The sequence below is a fragment of the Mangifera indica genome, chromosome 2, assembly GCF_011075055.1.
Source record: "Mangifera indica cultivar Alphonso chromosome 2, CATAS_Mindica_2.1, whole genome shotgun sequence".
Classification (NCBI taxonomy): domain Eukaryota; kingdom Viridiplantae; phylum Streptophyta; class Magnoliopsida; order Sapindales; family Anacardiaceae; genus Mangifera; species Mangifera indica.
The window spans coordinates 4,861,685-4,882,833 of NC_058138.1; the positions used below are offsets into that span (position 1 = coordinate 4,861,685).

Consider the following 21,149-nt stretch of genomic DNA (forward strand, 5'->3'; position numbering starts at 1 on the left):
TGTGAAGAAAACAAAGACAAAATTGAGTTTGAGTTAAAGAAAGAAAGAAAAAAGAGAGAAGGGTGAAGTTATAACGGGGTATGGTTTTGCCTGAAACTTTCTTTGAGAAGACGAGATTATTCTTTGGAGAGACGGAGCTTCTTCCTCGGAGGACATCCATTGCTGCTTTCTTCTTCATCTTACATGCCTGTCATCAGGTTCCAGTCCTCTTCTCCTCCTCCTGACAATACTTGGTTTATATCCAAATCCTTCATTCCACTAGCTCCTTGAACACCTTTTACATCAACAACAACAAAATCTAATAACAAACATGATCATAGATCAACACTGGGTCAAGGGTACTGATAGAATTCTGACGACAACAAAAGTCTGAAGAATCTTCTACAATGACATAAAATTCTGTTAATGTGGAAACAATGAAAATTAAACAAGTGCAAAATTAGTAAATGAAAGGAAATTGCTGTATTTGAGAATTTGAACATGGGAGACACTGAAGTAGGAGCCATTTGAGAAACGGTTTTTAATCGTTAAATTTTTATGAAAAATGACAGACAAGCGGGAAATTAAGTTTTTCAAACCTTTCATTTCAGAAAACTTGGGGCGGGAAATAGTACTTCTTCCTTTCTTAATCAATTTGATTTCTGAAGGCAAAATTAATATCATATTTGACCTTATAATTTATATGATATTTAACCTTATAATTTCTTAATCAATTTAATTTCTGAAGGCAACTTATATATTCTTTTGAAATGTCAACTTATCTAACATCACACACTTCCTAAAGGAGCCAACCTAAAGGAAAGTCGTGTCAATAAATTAAAGTCAATATTTCCCTTCAAAACCTGTAATAATTTTAACAGGAACCAAGGATGAAAAAAAAAAGAATTTAATGGTTGTTAGAAATTTCTTAGAAAAATATAGAGGAAGTTAGTTGTACCCTAGTAGTGAAGAGAGGTGTGAAAGTGTGTGGTGGCTACTAGTTCAACGGTAATGCTCACCATACAGGCAAATTTTTTTTTTTATGTGGTACAAGGTCAACATTGTTAAAAAACACAATTAATTATAATTAACACTGAAAATATAATATTCTTAAAAATTACTCAAATTTAAACTAATTAATTCAACAAATACCTGTTTTTTGTGTTCTTGTTGTATAGTTGTATTCAAGTCATTATCCCTGAGCTCTACCTCTGTCACATTCTCATATTTAAACTTGTAAATGACTCTGTCTAACTTTGGTATGCGTAAGCTTCCTTGACAAAAAATCTTTAAATTGAGGCAATTATCAATCTTTAACTCTTCTAGAGATGGAAAACTAAAAGAGTAATTCCCAGAGCAAAAACATGTGAGACTTTTTAACCATCCAAGTGACAACTTGTTTAAATTGTGAAAAACAATTTCAGTACTTGTTGCATCTCCTTCATTTTCTATGATTTCAATCAACATTTTACATAATGATATGCTTAGTTCTCTCAACTGCACCAAACTTCCAACCATTGAAGGTGTAATTAACTTCATTAATCCGTGGCATGAATTTACCTTCAGAACTTTAAGATTCTGAAAAAAAGCTGAGAATGGCACTAGACTCATCAATCTGTTATGGAAATATACATCCAGAACTTCAAGATTTAGAAGATCATATGGGCTCTTAATGTCTTTGTATTGATTTGAAAATAGTCGGAGCTCTCTCACATTTTCAAATCTTTGAAGGAGTCGAAGTGGAATATATGTAGAGTTATCATTATTGATTGTAAGAGTTTTAGATTGACTCCGCCAGCTGATATTTGTCTCACCATCATATAATTTAAATACCTCCAAATTGAAGTTAATCTACAGATCCATCAAAAAGAAATCCAGTTAGTTTTTGATAATTCTTAAAACAAAATTTTAATTATTGTGAAGGACAAATTACAAAAAAAAAATCAATACTTACAAGTATTTCTGAACATGATTAAATTCATGAAAAATGGTAATGCAATTAATTAAAGATTCCTTGGAAAAGTCTGAACAGATTATAATTAATTAGCCTTTCAATTTATTACCTGGTAGTATTCTCCACCTATCAATTCATACTCTGAACCATAAAATATGCTTGCATAGGTGACGACAGAAGAAATACAAATAAATAGGGAAGTTACTTTGGGAAAGTAGAAAATAATAGTATTTCCTCCATAAAAGTTGCTGAATGATCTAATGTAAACAATAAAATTGTGTACAAATAATATACACAATTTTATACGTAAAAATAGAATATCACTATATGATTGGGTATTGTTTTATCTCTAATTTAAAACTATCCAATCATATAGTGACATCTTGTTGTTTCTATACATTGTTTGTATATATAACCCTACTCTAACGTAAATTTGTTCAAATCAGATAACCATTAATTTTTCTTAATTTTTGTTTTGTGGACAAACAGTGGTGGTAAGAAATTTCATCGTCAAATTTTTGAATAAATGTAACATATATGAAAAATGTTAATTTTTATTTGAGAAACAACTAAAAGAGAGTTTCTTACCACATTGTTCAGGAAGATAGATTTTAGATCTAAAATAGCATGCTCAGTCTCCGCATTGTTTTCTTTAAAGCTCAAGTAGTTGGTGCAACACCTCACCTCCAACTCTTTCAACTTTGGCATTTCTAAAGTATATATTCCAGGGTAGAAGGCTGTAAGTTCTGGTAGATCTTCAAGCTTCAATAAGGTTATATTTGGAAAGACAAAATTGACAACTGCATTTGCTCCTTCTTCTTTTGCAACAATCTCCTCTAAAACCTTGCAATTTTGAATCTTTAGTTGTTGTAGTAGGTGGAGGCTTTTGGCAATGGAAGATGGAAACACATATTTTATGTTTCCACATTCCCACAAGAACAAGTGTGTCAAATTTTGATAGAAGGAAGTCGGATGGTGGTTGTAGCTAATCTCTGTAGAATTATCACGATGGAATACCTTGCACTTGAAATTCAAATCAAGAGAGATGTCCTGTAGTAAAATTTAATAATTATTTTATTATAAAGTAATTAAAAATAATTATTTGTCTTTATTATAAACTTAAAAAACTTGAAGAGGTAAGTAAATATTTATACTGAAATAATTGAATACATACCTCGTTTTTCTTTTTATATAATCCTTGTATGGTTTTATTAAGATCATTCCCTTCATTCTCTACTTCCATGCCCCAATAATTGATTTTATGTAACTTTGGAGTGCTCAAGATTCCTCTACAGAAGGTTTTCATATTGGGACATCTTTTTACATTTAACTCTTCCAATGATGGGAAACTGAAAGTGTGATTCCCAGAGCAAAAACATATGAGACTTTTTATACTATCAAATGACAGCTTGTTCAAATTCTCAAAAACAATTTCAGTTGTTTCATCTTCCCCAATTTCTAATATTTCCATCAACATTTCACAATTTGATATCTTCAATTCTCTCAACTGCACCAAACTTATAGCCATTGAAGGTGTTGTTAAGTTAACCAACTCACGACAACCATTAACAAAAAGACATGTAAGATTTTGAAATCTTTGAAGGAGCCAAAGTGGAATAGGCGCTAACTTATAATAGGAGATTTTAAGACATTTAGATTGACTCCGCCAACCAATCTCTTCATCACCATCCTTTAATTGAAATATCTCCAAATCATGGTTGATCTACAAAGCCATAAAAACAAAAACCAATTAAGTTTGTAATTATATTATTGAAATAAAGGTTTAGTTAATAGCTTACTCTGTTTTACCTTTATCGATCTTTTAAAGGAAAATAAAAATCAACATTAAAATTACGTTCAAAAACTATTTTTCAAAGCCACTAATTAAACATACTTCTTGATTTTTTTTTGGAAAATCTTAATCATTTAATGTAATATATAATTTCAATATTGATGAAAAATGATTTAGCTCATCAAGCTTTCCAATAATATGAAAGACCATAAGCCTATTTTATATATTTCTAATAAAAATAAAATTATATTTATGATTTTTGGAACCTAATAGTACCTTAAAGAGTTCATAAGAAAAAAAAAAAAGCTATGAATTGCATAGTACAGTTAAAATGTATAACATTATCCTATATAACAGAGACATTCAAAAAACTCTATCCCAATGAAGAATTCCCACTCCAATCATGGTCTTTTGAGTCTTGGATACTGTCTTTGCATCTCAATATCCAAACACAACAAAAATAAACTCTTTTATCTATCAACCTATCCTTTATCTTCCTGGTTTACTTTTCATCTATCTCGCGTAGCAATATTGGAGCTTTTGGTATAACTTTTGTGCTTTTAATTAATTTTTTGGAAAATAGATCAATTTTTAACTTCCTTTTTAAGTGGGTTTAATTTGTAATTTTGTGCTAATTCTTTGCTTATATTCCTTTTACTAATTCTGTCATTTGTGAATTTGAGTGGACTGTATCGTTTGGACTCTTCTGTGTGTGCTTAAAAGTGTATCGTGTTTGGTTTTAGCATTAATATTTGTATATTATATGATATTAGACAGCATCTATAGATACCGAGTATAAATTTATACATACAAAGAATTCAATACATATCAAATTGGCAATTACCCTAATATAATTTGTTTCAAAATTAATCTGATTTTTATTCTTTTCCACAACCAAATCATGTTGATAAAATTTTGAAATGAGTAATATAATGTGCACAAATAATGAGTACCAAATTAGATATCAATGATGATATGTCACATGCAATTTGATGTATTTTAAGTTATTAAATTAATTTAAAAATTTTATCACTATAATAAATTATTAAATTAATTATAATATTCACATATAATTTAGTATATTAAATTTTTTTAATTATTTATGAAGATATATTTTAAGTTAATTATTATTGAGGATTTTTATTTTTTCCTTTAATTTTTTTTCTTGAAGAAATAGGGATGAAATTTTTAGAAGTCACTGAGTCAATTGTTTTGAATTTATGCGGCATAATAAAGAATATGTTTAATAAAAAAAAAGGAATAAAATTGGATTCTTGTACCTTTTGGTCAAAGCACAAGAAATTTGGCTCTAAAGTGAACATCTTAAATTTACGACATCCTTCGACCACCAACTCTTTCAATTTTGGCCATGTTGAAGTATGTATTTCAGGATAGAAATTTGTAAACTTTGGTAGATACTGAAGCTTCACTTTGATTACTTGAGGAAAGGAAAGATTGATAGCTGCTTCTGTTCCTTCTTCTGGTGTAACAATTCTCTCTAAATCCTTACAACTCATCAACTCAAGGTATTGGAGTTGTTGGAGGCTTTTGGCTATTGACAAAGGATCATATTTTATTTTATAACATCTATATAAGGATAAGTGTGTCAAATTTTGATAAGAAGAAGTTAAAAATTGGTTGTCCCAAATATTTTCTGGACTAATATTCTTCAATTTCAAGACTTTTAAATCAGGGAAGATAACCTGCAAACAAAGTTAATTGTTATTTTAACATTTAAGAACTCCTAAGAAAATCCTAAAAATAAATAATTGGCTCTAATGAATTTTTCGTGACATGCCATTAATATTAACTATGTATTTTTTTTGTCTCTAAAAATATTAACTACAAAATCAAGCATGAACTAATGAAATCAATGCCCACTAGAGAAATTGAACTGAAAATTTAATTCACTTGAAAAAAGAAAAAAGAAACGCAAAAGGGAAAATAAGCATATATAACAAATAATTGAATAATAAAGCTAACAAATGAGAATAAACTTAAGAGAATATGTAAGAATACATAATAGAGAAGTAGAACAAGTTATATATATCAAACATTTTCATTAAAAAAGGGCGTAATTTCATTGGACTACAAAGTAAATTTTAAAACGCTTGAGATTCCTCTGTAGAAAGTGTTCATATTGGGACATTCAATTATTATTAACTCTTTCAATGATGAGAAATTGATAGGGTGATTCCCTGAATAGAAGCATGTGAGACTTTTTAACTGATGAAGTGACAACTTGTTCAATTTTTCAAAAATAATTTCAATTGTTGTTGCATCTCCCTCATTTTTTAATATTTCAATCAGCATTCCACAATCCCATATGCTCAATTCTTTTAACTGTATCAGGCTTCTAGCTATTGAAGGTGTTGTTAAGTTAGCTAACTCATTGCAACCTCTTACCTCGAGAACTTTGAGATTCTGCAAAGAAGTCGATGATGGGACTAGACTCACCATTTTGCTACACTTCCATACATGTAGAACATTAAGATTTGGAAGATCAGATACACTCTTAATATCTTTGTATTCACAGTCATGTAGTTGGAGCTTTTCCACACTTCCAAATTGAAGGAGTTGAAGTGGAATATTTGTTGACTTATCAAATGAGATTTCAGTAGCTTTAGATTGACGACTCCAACTAATCATTGTGCTCTTGGTCTTTAATTTCAATACCTCCAAATCATGGTTGATCTACATAACCATCAAAACAAAATTCAATCAGCTTTTTAATTATATTCTTAAAACAAAAGTTTAGCTAATGACTTATTAGTTGAAGCCTTCAATTATTATTTTTTTAAATTTCAAAGTACTATAAAAATTAAAAAGTTCAAAAGTTGTTTTCGAAAACTACTAATTAAATATATCATTTTTTTTTTTTTTGGAAAATCTTAATTGTGAAACTTTACATAAATTTCAGTAAAATTTTCAATAAGTGAAGATTGAGGGGGCTAGAATTCCTTTAACATGCCTTCTTTGTCTCTTGGAAACATCAACAATCAGTTGAATTTACTTCTATCTAAGTTCACTATTAATGAAAAACAAATATTCAGCTCACAAGCTTTCCCAACAAAAAAAAGGAGAGAGATAATTCAGTTGTTTTCAATTTATCTGTATAAAGAAGGTAATTTAATTTTTGAAGAGGAACCAAATTAGATACTCATACCTTATGGTCCAAGCACAAAGATTTTGGCTCTGAATTGAACATCTTCAATCTGTCACAATCTTTCACCAGCAATTTTTTCAACTTTGGCCATTCCAAAGTATGTATTCCAGGATAAAAAGTTGCAAGTTCTGGTAGATTTTCAAGCTTCAAAAAGGTTGCTTGAGGAAAGACAAAACTGGCAACTGCTTCTGTTATTTCTTCTGTAGCAACAATTTCCTCTAAATCAATACAATCTTTTATCTCTAGGTATTGGAGTTGTTGGAGGTTTTTGGTTATGGTATAAGGAAACACGAATTTTATCTTTGTACATTTCCACAATATCAATTGTTTCAAATTTTGAAAGGAGGAAGATGGAAGTTGGCTATCCCAAATCTTTCTAGAAATAATATTCTTCAAAACCAGGGTCATCAAATCAGGAAAGATAACCTACAGTTGAAGTTAATTGTTGTTTTAATATTTATAAACTCATATGAGAAAAATTTAAAAAGAAAAGTTCTTCATAATAAAATTGAACTGAATCTGAAAATTTAAGTCACCAGTAAAAAAGATGCAAGATAGAATACTACAACTACGTGTCAACAAATGAGAATAAGTACAAGAAGTTATAGTAAATCAAACCTTTTTGTTAAAAAGAGGTGTGATTTCATTGGACTGCAAATTGAATTTTGAATGCTCAAGATCGTCCTTGTCCTTATCATCTAAATATTCAGCTAAGCATAATAGTTCCGCATTCTTGATTCCACATAATTCTTCCAAGTAGATGGTAGGATTGATTATCAATTCCAATATCCTCAAATGCTCATGTTCACCAATTTTTGGAAATTGGAACAACCAATTTCCCACTGATATATCATACCTTATGAGCTCTCTAGAAAAGAAGTATTTAGGCAAAACCTTGCCATCTTCAATATCCAATTCTAAACTGGTGAGTTTAGACAAAAGCTTCAATTCCTTAAGTACTTCAATCTTCCACTGGATAGAACATCCCTTTAAATATAGTTCCTCCAATTGGGATAATTTTGATATTACATTTGGAGCTATAACTTCCAGTTGTCTACAGTAGCTCAAATCTAACAACCTTAGTTGAGTTAATTCCGTAGGAAACTCCTTAATATAAGAACCTCGCAAGCTAAGGACCTTTAGATTCTTAAGCTTTCCAATAACAACATCTTTAATTTTGCTATTATCTAAACACAATGTTTGAAGGTTTGTCAAAAGACCAATTGATGATGGCAATAATGATTGTTGTAGTCTAACCAAATTCAACACTTTAAGTTTTGGCATCACTGCAAAGAAGTCCTCAGGGATTTCGAAAGAAGAGTTCCACATATTGGTCATATAGAAATATTCAAGATTTGGACAGTCCAAATAGTTAGGCCAAAGTTGACTAATAATATTACTATTACTAGGTAGGGAGATTTTTGTGCATTTCTTGAGTTTGTCTTTGTCCTTCCAATCTCGTTCAACATCATTTCTTGTTGTAAACACATGGTGATCCACATATGCAATTGTTAAGGCAACAACACGAATAACATCATGCATAGCAAATTGTCCACTTTTGTACCCATTGAGTAACAAACAAGCATCTTTGAGCTCACGAATCAATTTATCTAGTCTATTTCGTGCGTCTTTTATTGTCAAATTAGCTCCTTTTAGTATATCCAAACACACAACATGTTTGAACAAATCTGAAATGGAAGCATTATTTTTCATTAGACTAGAAATTAAAAAAGTTTTCTTAAGTTCATCACTTAAATACTTGTAACTTAAGGCAATCTTCATGTATTGCTCTTCTAGGAATCTTGAGAACTCTGTTGGTGAAGGTGCTTTTAGTTCTTGCAATGCAACTTCCCAATCAAATGGTTGACTTTTGTTTTTTAATGCTTTTGCTATTGAACAAATGATAATAGGTAATCCCCCGCATTCCTTGCATACATCATTGGGTAAAGAAAGTAATTCGTGTGTTTGAATAATATTACCTGCAAAGAGATCTAGGATTATGCAATTGCATTTTTTATTTACATGCAAACTTTCTCTACAAAAAAAAAATTAGCGTTAGTAAGGGGAAAATAATTTATCCAACTATTATAAGTACCATTTTTATGATTTTAACAATTAATTATTTATATTTTCGTTAAAATTAAATAAATGTAAGACTTTAACAAAGAGAAAATAGTGGTTAAAAGTTTATTTTTCATTGTTAAAAAGTTTTAATAACTGGAAAAATTTCATCGTTCCGTATCATTATAGCTTCCCAAGTTAAAAGTATTATTGTTGTTAATATGTTTAACAAGAAGCTACAATGACAGACGATGACAAGATTTTTCCTATCGTTAAAACTTTGTAACAACAAAAAATTGACTTTTAATTGCCATTTTTTCCTTGCTAAAGTTACTAATTTATATAGTTTTAATAAGAATATAAATAATTAGTCACTAAAATTATTAAAATAGTACTTATGATAATTAGATATCTATCCGCTAGTTAATTTTTGCTTGCTAATGCCAATTATTTTTGTAGTGTTTGGATTTAAATTCAACTTCTGAATGTTGACTTGTAATCTTTTCCAAATATATCCATCAATATATAATTTTTAATCTAAATGTATTCCATCCAGAAAAGTTTATAATATCAAATATTATTCCTCTAAAATTTTTATTTGTAAAAATCTATAATTGGATGTTGGTAACATAATAAGTGGCAAATAGTACTCTCTTAATGTGTTTGAAAAATATACGAATCAATATCTTAAATACAAAATAGTTTTAATTAACAAACCAAAGAAAAAGAGGTTCTTAAAATAATGTATTAGCACACAAATTCGGTGGAAAAATATATGTTTATTCATATTCAAAATCTATAAAATTGTACATGTTTTCAGAGCCAAGCTTTGCTAATGGTTTAAAGCCTTCACATTATAAAAACGGGATTAAACTTTTAAATGCAGATCAAATAACCACATTAGTATGGGCTTGAGTGGTGATTAGCACCCAATATATTCATAATAGTTTAAAGCATTATAAAAATTTTGATTAAACTTTTATCTGCAAAAGAAAAAAAAATTCTGCATTAAGTAAATTATCTTCTACCACACAAGGTTTGCCCTTATAATACTTTTTCACCCCTAGTTGATATAAATAACATTTTTCCACCCAAAATCAAATTCACTTGTTTACTTTTAGGAGAACAATTAACACAATAAATTAAAAGATAAAAAAATTGATGTTTAGAGTACGGGTGCATTCGATCAGAGCTGATCCTAAGATTGAGTAGAGCTAAAGACATAATGCTTGACTTGAGTTTAAGCTCGAGCTCATTTGAGCTGATGAACAATGTCACCAAAGAGCTGCTAATGCGTAAACAATGTCATCTCCAAGATAAACAATGTTATCGAATGGCTAAACAAACCGATCTTAAGTTGAACTACCAATTTGAAGCTCTAACTCAAAATCAACTCATTTGATTAGAACTATGAATTCAATTCTAACCAGGTCAAATCGTATTCACCCTTACTTTGGAGCATGAATATAATAAAATTGAATTAATAATTAAGAATGTGATCTTAGATGCAAACCTTACCCTTAAACTGAAATTTTAATGTTTTCTATCATGCAGGAGAAATTAAAATTTGTTCATGTTATAATTACCTTAATCTTTTAACATTCACATCAAAGCACAACAAATAATTTAAAAAAAAAAGAGTAAAAATGTGTTCATCAAGAAAACATACAAGTGAAAATTCTATAACACAGTTACCTGTCATTTTGGTGAATAGAGTCCAAGCTTCTTCTTCATTTAAAATGCCCATCCCGAAATTATTTGTAGAACCCATTCTCTCCAACACATCTAAGTTTCTTGTTGTGAACAAAAGTTTATTTCTTCCACGGTCAGCTCTGCAAGGAATTCCTACCGTCTTATCAAGTTCTAGAGGTTTCCAAATATTATCTAGAATTAAAAGGATATTATTGTCCTTCATTCTTGAATATATCTTATCTGCCATTTCACTTTCGTTTTCAAATTTTAGACCCAATTTGTTTGCAATTGTTGTCTGAATCTTCTGTACATCAGGAGATTCTGAAACCTGCAAGACAAAATAATATATGAACATTCCGAACCAGATAATAAAGCAAACCTTAACTGATAAACAATATTGTATTGAAAGTTTCTTTACCTCAACAAAAACAATGTCCTCAAAGAGCTTATCCTTCTCAGCTTTCCTACCAATTTCCTCCACAAGCGTGGTCTTCCCAAGACCACCCATCCCATAAATACCAATCATGTACACATTCTCATCATTTAAAGCATCCCATACATTCTTTACAGTGGAGTTTCTTGATTCAAAAGCCAAATAATTTTCATTTGATCTAAGCCAGATCTCTGGTGGATTAGTCTGATAGGAAACTGGACTCAATTCCTTTTCTTGCTGGAGGAGTGGATCAATATCATTCCGCTTCAATTCAAAAGCTTTCCTGCTTTGTTTGTAGTGAATGATGAAGTTCGGGCACAATCCCTCGAAACATCGAGGTTTGTTTGCTTTCGCTTGAATCAACTGCTCTGCTTCAGTAATGGTCTTCTCCACATCTTTCTGCCAGTCCTTAACATTCTGTTTAACCTCTTCAACATTTCTTTCAGCAGCAGTAACCTTACGCTGAACTTCATCTCTTGCATACTCCAGCTTCTTAACTTCCTCTTCGAGATTTTTGAAATTGGTAGTGCAGTTGAACAAGTACTTAAATTGACGCAAAGTCGGAGCAGCCAACCAGTTGCAAACTTCGAGAACAGGACTCACCACACCCCCAATACTCCCGGCAACATCAACCATTTTTTAAAACTTTTTTCAGGTTTGAAAAACAGAAGTAAAGAAAATGAAAATAATTAAAATACAACTGCCGAAATTAAAAATAAATTAGAGAAACGGATTTTTTTCTGGTAATTGAGAAATAGCCGAATGAAAGAAGGTTTTTTTTTTTTGGGAAGAAATCAGAAATAATATTGAAACAGAAATTCTTTTTTTCAAAAAAAAAAAACCAGAAATTGGGCATAAAGAAAGCTGAAATAAAGAAAGTAAAAGAGAGATAGTAACAGGGCAAGTAAGGCGCAAATCGACGAAATCAAAGGATGTGGCTTCCAAGAGGTTCGTGAGTGAAAGTATTCAGAAATGATCGAAAGAGAAGAAATGTGAAGATGATAAAGAAAAATGAAAGTTCCACCAAATTCAATTGATTTGATGCTGGAAATTAGCACTCACCTTATTAATTTGAGTAGGTAGATAATTAATTTGAGAAAGATAAAGGTATCTTCCAGGAAGCAGCCACGTGACAGAGACTCTACTCTTCAAATATCTCAATTGAAAAGATGAAAATATCTCAAGTAAAATAGCAGCCACAAGACAGGATTTTAAATTTTTTTCCATTTTAGATTTAGAGAGTAAAGCTGACTCTTATCCATCTTCATCTTCACATGGTGGGTCTCTCATACACTCATTTTCTTAGTTTCATACCTGGTGGGTCTCTCATACACGCATTTTCTTAGTTTCATACCTGATAAACAGTACATTACAATTCCACAAACTGTTTGTTAAATTATTTTCAGAATAGTAACAACTTTTTATTTTTGGTGACACTCCGCTAATTTTTCATTCAACTCTTAATATATGAGAAAATTGATTAGAAAATTTTATCACTGTGATGGAATTAGACTTTGAATAAATTCAACATGATTCATGTGGTGGGTCTCCACTGTGGTCTCTCTTCCCTGCTCTCATAAACTCATTTGCACCTTCCAGGAATCTGACTTTGATTGTACTCTTCAAATTAATACCTGATAAAATTAATTTCTTCCTTGCTTTTTCTTACTTTCACACCTCATCAAGAGCAAATTGCAATTCTACACACTGTTTTTTAAATTATTTTCGGAACAAGAACCCAAAACTCCCACCAGAAAAACATGGCATGCGTCTCTCTTTTTCTGTTTACATTATAAAATATATTCATTAACTAATTAATTAGTATTCTTGAACTTGAAGATTCAGAGAGGAGAAAAGGTACCGATTGAACCTTCTTTCTTCAAATTATTATTATTTGAACAATGCTATGTGTACCCATTTTTGGTACACAATTCATATATACAGTGATATGCCATCATGTAATTAGGTGATTTTAAAATATGCGTCATCATATGATAAAGAAACATCCAATCACATGATAACACCTCATCTGTGTACACAAATTGTATATAAAAAATGGGTACACATAGTTTTATCGTTATTATTTTAGTCTTATTCTTGTTTAAATCTTTTTATTATTAATTGTTAGTAAAACGGACAATATAAAATGATACATCACTGAAATTTCCCAAGCCAGAAAGTCCTGTCTCAACTCATGGCTTTATATTTCATTTGTGATTGGATTCGAACTAAACTAGTTCAGTTTAATTAAGTATTTAACTTGATTCTAGTTAAATTCGAATTAAAATTTCAATTTAATAGTTTAATTTCAGTTTAATTCATATTCATTTAAGATAATGTTGTTAATTATGTCAAAGATATTATTCACAAATTGTTAATACTATTCATTTTATTGATAATATTATTCATTCTAACGATAATTTCAAACGACATTTTTAATAAACTCAAATGAACTCAATTTCAAGCTAACAATTATGGATTTATGCCAAACTGGAATCAATCCATACTTAAACAGAACCCAATTCGAATATAATTCTAATCAATTTTGTAGTTTATGAGGACTTCTACTACAAATACTATTGCAACAAATTTTGGACACAATCTGCCAACTTACAGATTGGGTCAAGGCCTCGCGGGAAGGCTTATGAGCCATCATGATGCAATCTACAAAAATTGAAAACATAAAAAAATTATTTTCAGTGAACATGTATCAATTGGTTCTAGGTTTACTATGAATAATGGATTATCATTTCAATTCATTTACAAAATGAAATGAAAGTTCCACCAAATTCAAATAATTTGACACTGAAAATGACCACTCACCTTATTTATTTGCGGTGGAAAATGAAGAGTCAAGTTGTAGAAAAAAGACTTGCATTAGAAAAAAGACACTGAAAATGATCACTCACCAAATATAATATTTTCATACTTGTGGTTTAGATTATTACATTTTAGTCCAATTATTTTAATTATTATAATTTTGTATCTTCATAAAAATATCATAATCCAAAAAGTCTCATCTCAACTCAAGCCTGTGTGTTGGTGGATTTGCCATTGGTTTTTAACCAAATTTGCTCATTTTGACTCAATGTTTACCTGGATTCAAATTGAAATTCCGATTTTATAATTTAGTTTGAGTTTAATTAAAATTCTCATTCAATATTATTATTTATCCTGACAATAATACTATTTATCAATTTTAACATTATTTATCTCATTGATAATATTATTTATTATGTTAATAATCTCTAACAATATTTTCAATCAATTTAAAAGAATTTAATCTCAAACTAATCATTAAAGATTCGAATCAAACTTGAATCAATTTATATTTAAACTTGACTCAATTCAGATCAAACTCTAATTGCCTGTGGCCTATGAGCACTTTTACTACAATAGATTGTTGCAACAAATTTTGGGCACAGTCCGTGAATTTTCAGACTGGGTTGAGGCCTCACATGAAAACTGATAGGCTATCACAATGTGAAATACACAAATTTATCTCTTTTGTGGGTCAACCCATAAAAAACCCACAAAAGCTATGAAAATTTATAACCCATTGTGATGTGAGATATGTTAGCCTTCAGACACAGTGAGCCGACACAACCTGCTTGCAAGCCTTGGTGTATAGCACATCATGTGACATGCTAGACCTTACAATTTTCGGTTAGAAACAACTCAACCCATTGCCCATACATCAATAGTTGAGCAAACATGTCATCTATCCACATATCATTCCAGAGACCCAGATAAAAATCCTAATTCCAACATTTAAGAACAGTAACAAGCACGACATGGTAATTTAACTTACATCCATGAATATACTTTTTTAATACATCCCGTAACTACATAAGAAATTAATTACTTCTCATTAATGTAATTATTTTACCTTATTGAGTAGTAATAAATATAAATCTCTGCAAACTCATTGAATCTCAATTGTGTACACAATTGTAATCCAACATCTAGGTCAAAACAATAAAGGATTCAGCCGAGACAAAAGACTCCAACCAATCTCCACATATTAGGCACACATTCTCTTGCACTACATTACTGTACCAAAATCCCTATAATAAAATCTTAATAACATAATTATGGATATAAATTTTGGAAACACAAGCTGGATGAACTTTTAAAAAAGTTCTTTTTAAAGTATTTAACTATATCACGCAAAAACAAAAAAAAAGAAAAACCAATACAATTACATCCAACATCACATGTATTATATTAAAAAATTAGACAACACTGACAAATAAATGGACCTTAAGTTTGGACAAGATACAAGTTTCATAATAACAACTCGGATCAAACAAATCGTATTTGAATATGAATAAATCAGACATGATCTTCAAATCAAACCAAAGATAGAAAATAATTTCATGAATGAGTCACGTTCAAAAAGATTGAAATATTTGAATTTGAACTCAACTTCAAAATTAAAAAGCTTTCAAACCAAATTCAAGCCTATCTAAGCTTGAGTTAAAATTCAACTCATTATCTCAAGCTAAACTTTATTCTAGCTCAACTTGGATTTAATTCATCCTTAGATAATGATTAAATTAAACCTTTGTCTGAGTAAGAATGATCTAAAAGACTAGACTTTCACTCTTTATCACAAACCATTACCATTTTCTTCTCTAATTCCAAGAAAACATTTTATACATCCAGAATTTGAACCATAGAGTAAAATAAATCATATAAAACTAATTTTATGAGGAATAAGAAAAAAATTTAAATTCATGCACCAAAAAAGAATAAAAACTCAACTAGAATTTCTACTGTACAAAAACACGAAGCCAATTGGGAATAGAAGTGTGAGTATAAATTAAGCATCTTTACAATGGAGCAGCCCAAAATAAACAAAAGAAAAGGCTGGTTTCAGTACATAAACATACAGGCATGGTAACAATGACCATTTTCATTCCAAAAACCATTAATGTATACAACATCATACAAGGAAAACCCTCTGAAGTGTCATCAAATCAGTTTGTTGGAGCTGGGTGTGTTCTCAGTTTCAGATAAAATGTTTCTCTCTAGAATTTCATGTAGCAAGCCAGCCAATGAGAAATACAATTTACAACAGTTATAGCAACGCGTGATTTGGAAGAAGTTAAAGAGTGAAAAGGATGATGTTCAAAACTAAAAACCAAAAAAAATAAAGTGCAGGTCAAGGCTTCTAGAATGCCATCAATAAAAATGCATTCTAGTCGCCTATACTCTAGCTGGTCAAGGTGGAATTAGTACAGCTCAAGGCTTCCAGCATACCATCAATAATAACTTAAATCTTTTAAGCAAACAAGAATATCTGATTTGGGTCTCATTAACCTATATTATCATGATGCTATGTTTCCACATAATTTAAGTGAATTGAGATCATGGTCATATAAATTATCATATGGTAAGTTTACTTAAAGAGAGAGAGCGAACTGATGACACACTAAAACAAGATGAGACGGAAGCAAAACTTACAGAAAGTGAACATTCGAGTTTGCTGTCATAAATAGAAATTTAGCTATCATGAACCACCAATAGATGTGTTTGATCATTATGAAACTGGACTTTAGTTTCTCCGACCAGAGGGGATTGACAGCCAGCTGGTGCTTGTATGAACCTGGATTTCAACTTCTCCCATTTATCGATGCACCACATACATAGCTGTATCAAAATAATTGGGTGTAAATAAATAATTTATTATGTTATGGACGTCACCCAGAGATAGCATTAAGGAGAAAGGTTCCACATAATTTTTGGGACCTTGACTGGAATTCAATAGCATTTAGAAGTGACTGCAGAAAGCCACTTTTGAAACTCGTCGAAAATTAAAGTCTTTCATCATTTTCATGATTGACTATTCTTTTTAGTATAGTTGCCTATTCTTTTTATTGTAGTAAGTGATAAGTTTTGCTAGTGGTAGAATATTTTCCTCTCTTGATTTCACTTGTAAACCCTATATAACTTATATTTTCTCTCCATTAAGACTCATTTTGATTTAACGTTACAGCCAAGGAATTTGAACTCAAGACACTTGGCTCACTTGACACAATCTCAAGTTAAATAACATCGTGATCTAGAGGCCACATCAAAAACTCCAACTGATAGATAACACCCCATTGCTGGTATTTTATCTATGACACTAACCAAGATATCCAAACTTACGTAAAGTTCAAAAAGAACATTTTCATTGCACTTTGCATTAGATATTCCCTCAAAACAATTTAACCATTCAACTTCACCTATTTAGATAACGAAAACTTATATTTGGGCACTGTTCGACACCTATCGCTGACTAGGAAATATACAAGCAGACTATATTTACATGGTAATTCAACTATATTAGAAAATTTTCCAAAGAACATGCTTGTAGTACGCAACCATTGATTACCCTCAATGGGTTATGATCAATCTCAAATTGCAGCTCTCATGCTATCTAACAAGGTACTAAGGAAAATATTTTGCTCCCCAAATAAGCAAACAGTGAATAGAGCAAGCCCTTAATGATTTGAATGTGCTAGTTTTCTTACTCTCGACAAAAACATAAAGCACCCCAAATAAACAGAAAAATAACTAATAGCAATAAACACTAAAATATTAAATTTTATATTAGTTTGACTCTAACCTACACATCAGCCCTTGAAGACGCCAATGCATTTAAAGTTTGGGAAAATACAAGCCCTGTGATTCGATTTTGGTGACCCTTGAGTTTGGTTTTGATCTGCCAGTAACATTCAGCATAAATTATACTTCCACATTATATATCATGCAATGAGCTTTAAATATTCAACAAAGCTATTGACTAGATTATTTAGATAGCTATACTTGAGCTTTGATAGTTTTTTAGGAGGGTTTTTTATATTGTAGTGGACTCATGTATGCCTTTTTGTGCTTTTGTTGCATATATGTTTTATTGGGAAGATGATACATTTCCGTACAATAGTAATAATAATAGTAGTAGTAGAAAAATGATTTCAGTTGTTCTTATGGAATTATACTAATTACCAATTCCTAAAATAAGATGGTAACATTAAGACTTCCCCACTAATAAACTGAGCCAACAAGCATACATCAGATTGCATGGTATATGTAACGAGTCAGCCAAACCAAAATAGTATATGCATTATCATTCTCAAAATAACATTGTAATCAAATATAGATTAAAACTAGCAATAAATGGAGCAAACTCCAATTGAAGATGTCCTGCGACCAGTTACACACAAAACTAGCTTGAAAAATTAAGTAAAGAATATGACAATTCAAGGGAGAAACTTCACCTCATCAACTCTGACATTATGTATTTGAATGGTAGAATCCCCCATCCCAATGGCAATAATATTATTATCTTGGGGATAGAATGCCAAAAAGGTTGCTGCTAGAGGTGGGGGCATAAACATTGTCATGACCTGAGACACAGTAAGCAATCTCATTCAGTTATGTGGATTCTATAAATATTGCAAAAACATTATCTCAATCAAGTATTGTTAATCGTATATGAAATACCGAACAAACCCAAATCTAGTTCAAGGGTGATAATGCCAGCCCCTCAAGAGCTGATGTTTATAATATTATCTTCCCATGTGTTCTTTCTTTAAAAATTTCATTTTTAAAACAAGCTCAAACAATGACATGAGAGTATGATTTTCTCAAACATGCAAGAATGGGTTCAGATGGGACCCTATTTTGGTCAATAGCCCTGCTTTCTAACATTCTTATTAATCGCAAACCATCACTGTTGGCAAATATTTTGATACCATTGTCACTCATTATAACTGCAAGCAGAGATCCTGCCTTACTGAATCTCAGACTAGGACTAGCCTGCAAAGAATAGAATTGAATGAACAACTGCTACATATCTACTGCTAAATACCATTGGTGCACAAGTAAACAGTAAAACTACAAACCGGCAATCCACCATCCACATCAATAGCTGTCAGCATATTTGTATTGTTCACATCCCAGAATTTAATTTGAAATTCAACACCAGCAGTCAAGAATCAATTCCGTGTTGTATCAAACTGGACAACTCTTAGAGAACGCTTTCTGAGACCAGAATATGTCTTTTTGGCAGCTCCTTCGCTCTCATTCCACTCAACTAAATGAGATTCGCCTTCTTCACTTGTTCCACATGAGAATAGCCTGCAAGATAAAATATAGAAGTAGTACTCCATTTAAAAGATGTAAGAATAGTTAAAAATAATGGCACATCAAAAGCAGACAAGTGCCAAGGATCCTTCCATCAATGGCGGTAGAAAATATAAACTGCATATTTCAAGATAGGAAGATGGATAATATGAGATTCAAAGTGATGGTAGCCATCTTATTTCTATCAGTGAGTTACCATATAAAAACAGATAATGATACAGATCACCAATACAACATAGATGAGTTAAAAAAAGATTAACCTGAATATTTTCTTTGTGGTGAGGGCAGACTGAATACACAGGAGCTTCATGGCCTTCAAATGTATACTGCCTGCGTCCAGCTACTGCATCCCATACCTGTCACAGAAGATACTACTCTCCCAACGAGCCAAACTCATTAATAGGACGAGCATTACAACAAGGATATATCAATCATGTTTACCCTAGAGAAGCAGTTCAAGGTCTTTTAAGATGATACCTTAATAGTTTTATCATCTCCACAGGTAACTCTACAAAGTTGCTTATTGGGATGAACAATTGCAATGTCATTAACTCTACCAACATGGGCATCAATAAAAAAAAAATATGTTTTGAAACCGTATGTGGCCATTTTTAAGGAAGATCTGATATTCAATATACAGAATTTACTTCTAAGTGTGTCTTAGTTCTCCTGTTGGATTGTTAAATATATTTTTGAAAATGCAACACCTAGACTGGTGAGATTCCAGTCAACCCAGCTAACTTCTCCAGCAACGCACCACCTTCAGACAAGCTGCTGCAATACTCCAACTACAATCACCACTAATCACCAATCTTCCAATCACAATAACAAGAATGTAAATGGCAATACTAACTCAATGTACAAGAATAGAAATGATAAATGGAAGAATATGATTGGCCTCTACTATTCCACAACAATAATACTGATACAAATCATCAATACAGAATACAACCCTTCCCTCAGCACTCATACAACTCCAGCATTAGAGAGGCTGGATCTCTCCCTAAATTCCCAGTATTTCCTCAAGTTCTGCTTAACCCCTTTCCTTTCCCTTCCCCCTCCATATAATGCTCTTTTCCCCCCAATTCACTTCTATCTTCAACTGCTGCCATGTCATTCTTCAGTGTACCCATGGTCCCCTCATTCTGTTGAACCATTAATTCTGTTATTGACCTTTTCTTGAGCTGTTGAGAATCCTGAACTGAATCTGCTTCAATCTGGTGTCGAGCTCCAGAATCTCTGCTTCCTGTTGCCCTTCCCTCTCTTCCCTTTGCTTCGGTTTTAGCCTTCTTCCTTACCTAAACTCGGGTCCTAACATTGCCCTGCCCATCAAGAGGAGCAAGGTTGGAAAAAGGTGAACCATGTTGTCATAGGATTCCCAGGTATTATCACAAGAAGGAAGACCTCTCCACTTGACTAGCAATTCCAATTCACTCTGGCTGGAATATCTATAATTCAAGACATCTTCAGGCTGGACCACCAACTCCAAATCTTCCTGGAGACCCTCTGGTATCTACTGAGACTCAGAATCAGATCCCAATTTGTAAATCTGTGACATAAACTAATGGCAGTCCTGTAAATAAGGAGCAAAGTTTGAGCAAAGTTTGGGCTATAGTTATTGTCCAGGGGTAGTTTTGTCTTTACTGGGTTTAATGCTTTAACTAATGGTTTATAACCATTAGTTAGTTTTAGAGAAAAGAGAAGAGAGAAAGGCTTTTCGTGGCTGTTTCTTTAGAAAGAAAAAAGGCAGCCTTTTGGGTGTGAAATATTTTCTCTCTGGATTCTTTCATTCTTCTCTGCTAGGGTTTACAAGAAATGCATCAGTCCACTAATTTTGCTTAGATCTAGTTGTCTAAACACTTGAGTCAGTGTACAAGGTCGTTGTGGTGCTCGGGTTTAGGAAGGATTCGAGTTGGAAGGTTGGATTCGTTTTCGT

At 31.5% G+C, this 21,149-nt stretch overlaps 1 protein-coding gene and 1 long non-coding RNA gene across 3 annotated transcripts; both read right to left on the reverse strand.

The window, feature by feature from the left end:
- Positions 1-7: 7 nt before the first annotated feature.
- LOC123209024 lies at positions 8-12,215 on the reverse strand. 2 transcript variants are annotated; one of them, XM_044626731.1, is made up of 10 exons: positions 11,063-12,215; positions 10,648-10,972; positions 7,510-8,870; positions 6,892-7,317; positions 6,183-6,419; positions 5,006-5,428; positions 3,108-3,656; positions 2,522-2,983; positions 1,132-1,830; positions 8-274 (listed from the first exon to the last, which is right to left on the reverse strand). In XM_044626731.1, the coding sequence occupies exons 1-10, from the start codon at positions 11,711-11,713 to the stop codon at positions 251-253; spliced, it is 5,157 nt and encodes a 1,718-aa protein (XP_044482666.1). In that variant the 5' UTR covers positions 11,714-12,215; the 3' UTR covers positions 8-250. The 2 variants fall into 2 exon arrangements, with proteins under 2 accessions (XP_044482666.1, XP_044482665.1); XM_044626730.1 differs by having other exon boundaries at positions 6,132-6,419.
- A 6,308-nt stretch (positions 12,216-18,523) lies between these two features.
- LOC123209032 lies at positions 18,524-19,720 on the reverse strand. The gene is made up of 3 exons (XR_006500920.1): positions 19,691-19,720; positions 19,474-19,569; positions 18,524-19,207 (listed from the first exon to the last, which is right to left on the reverse strand). It is a non-coding gene; the product is annotated as an uncharacterized LOC123209032 (long non-coding RNA).
- Between the last annotated feature and the right edge of the window lie 1,429 nt (positions 19,721-21,149).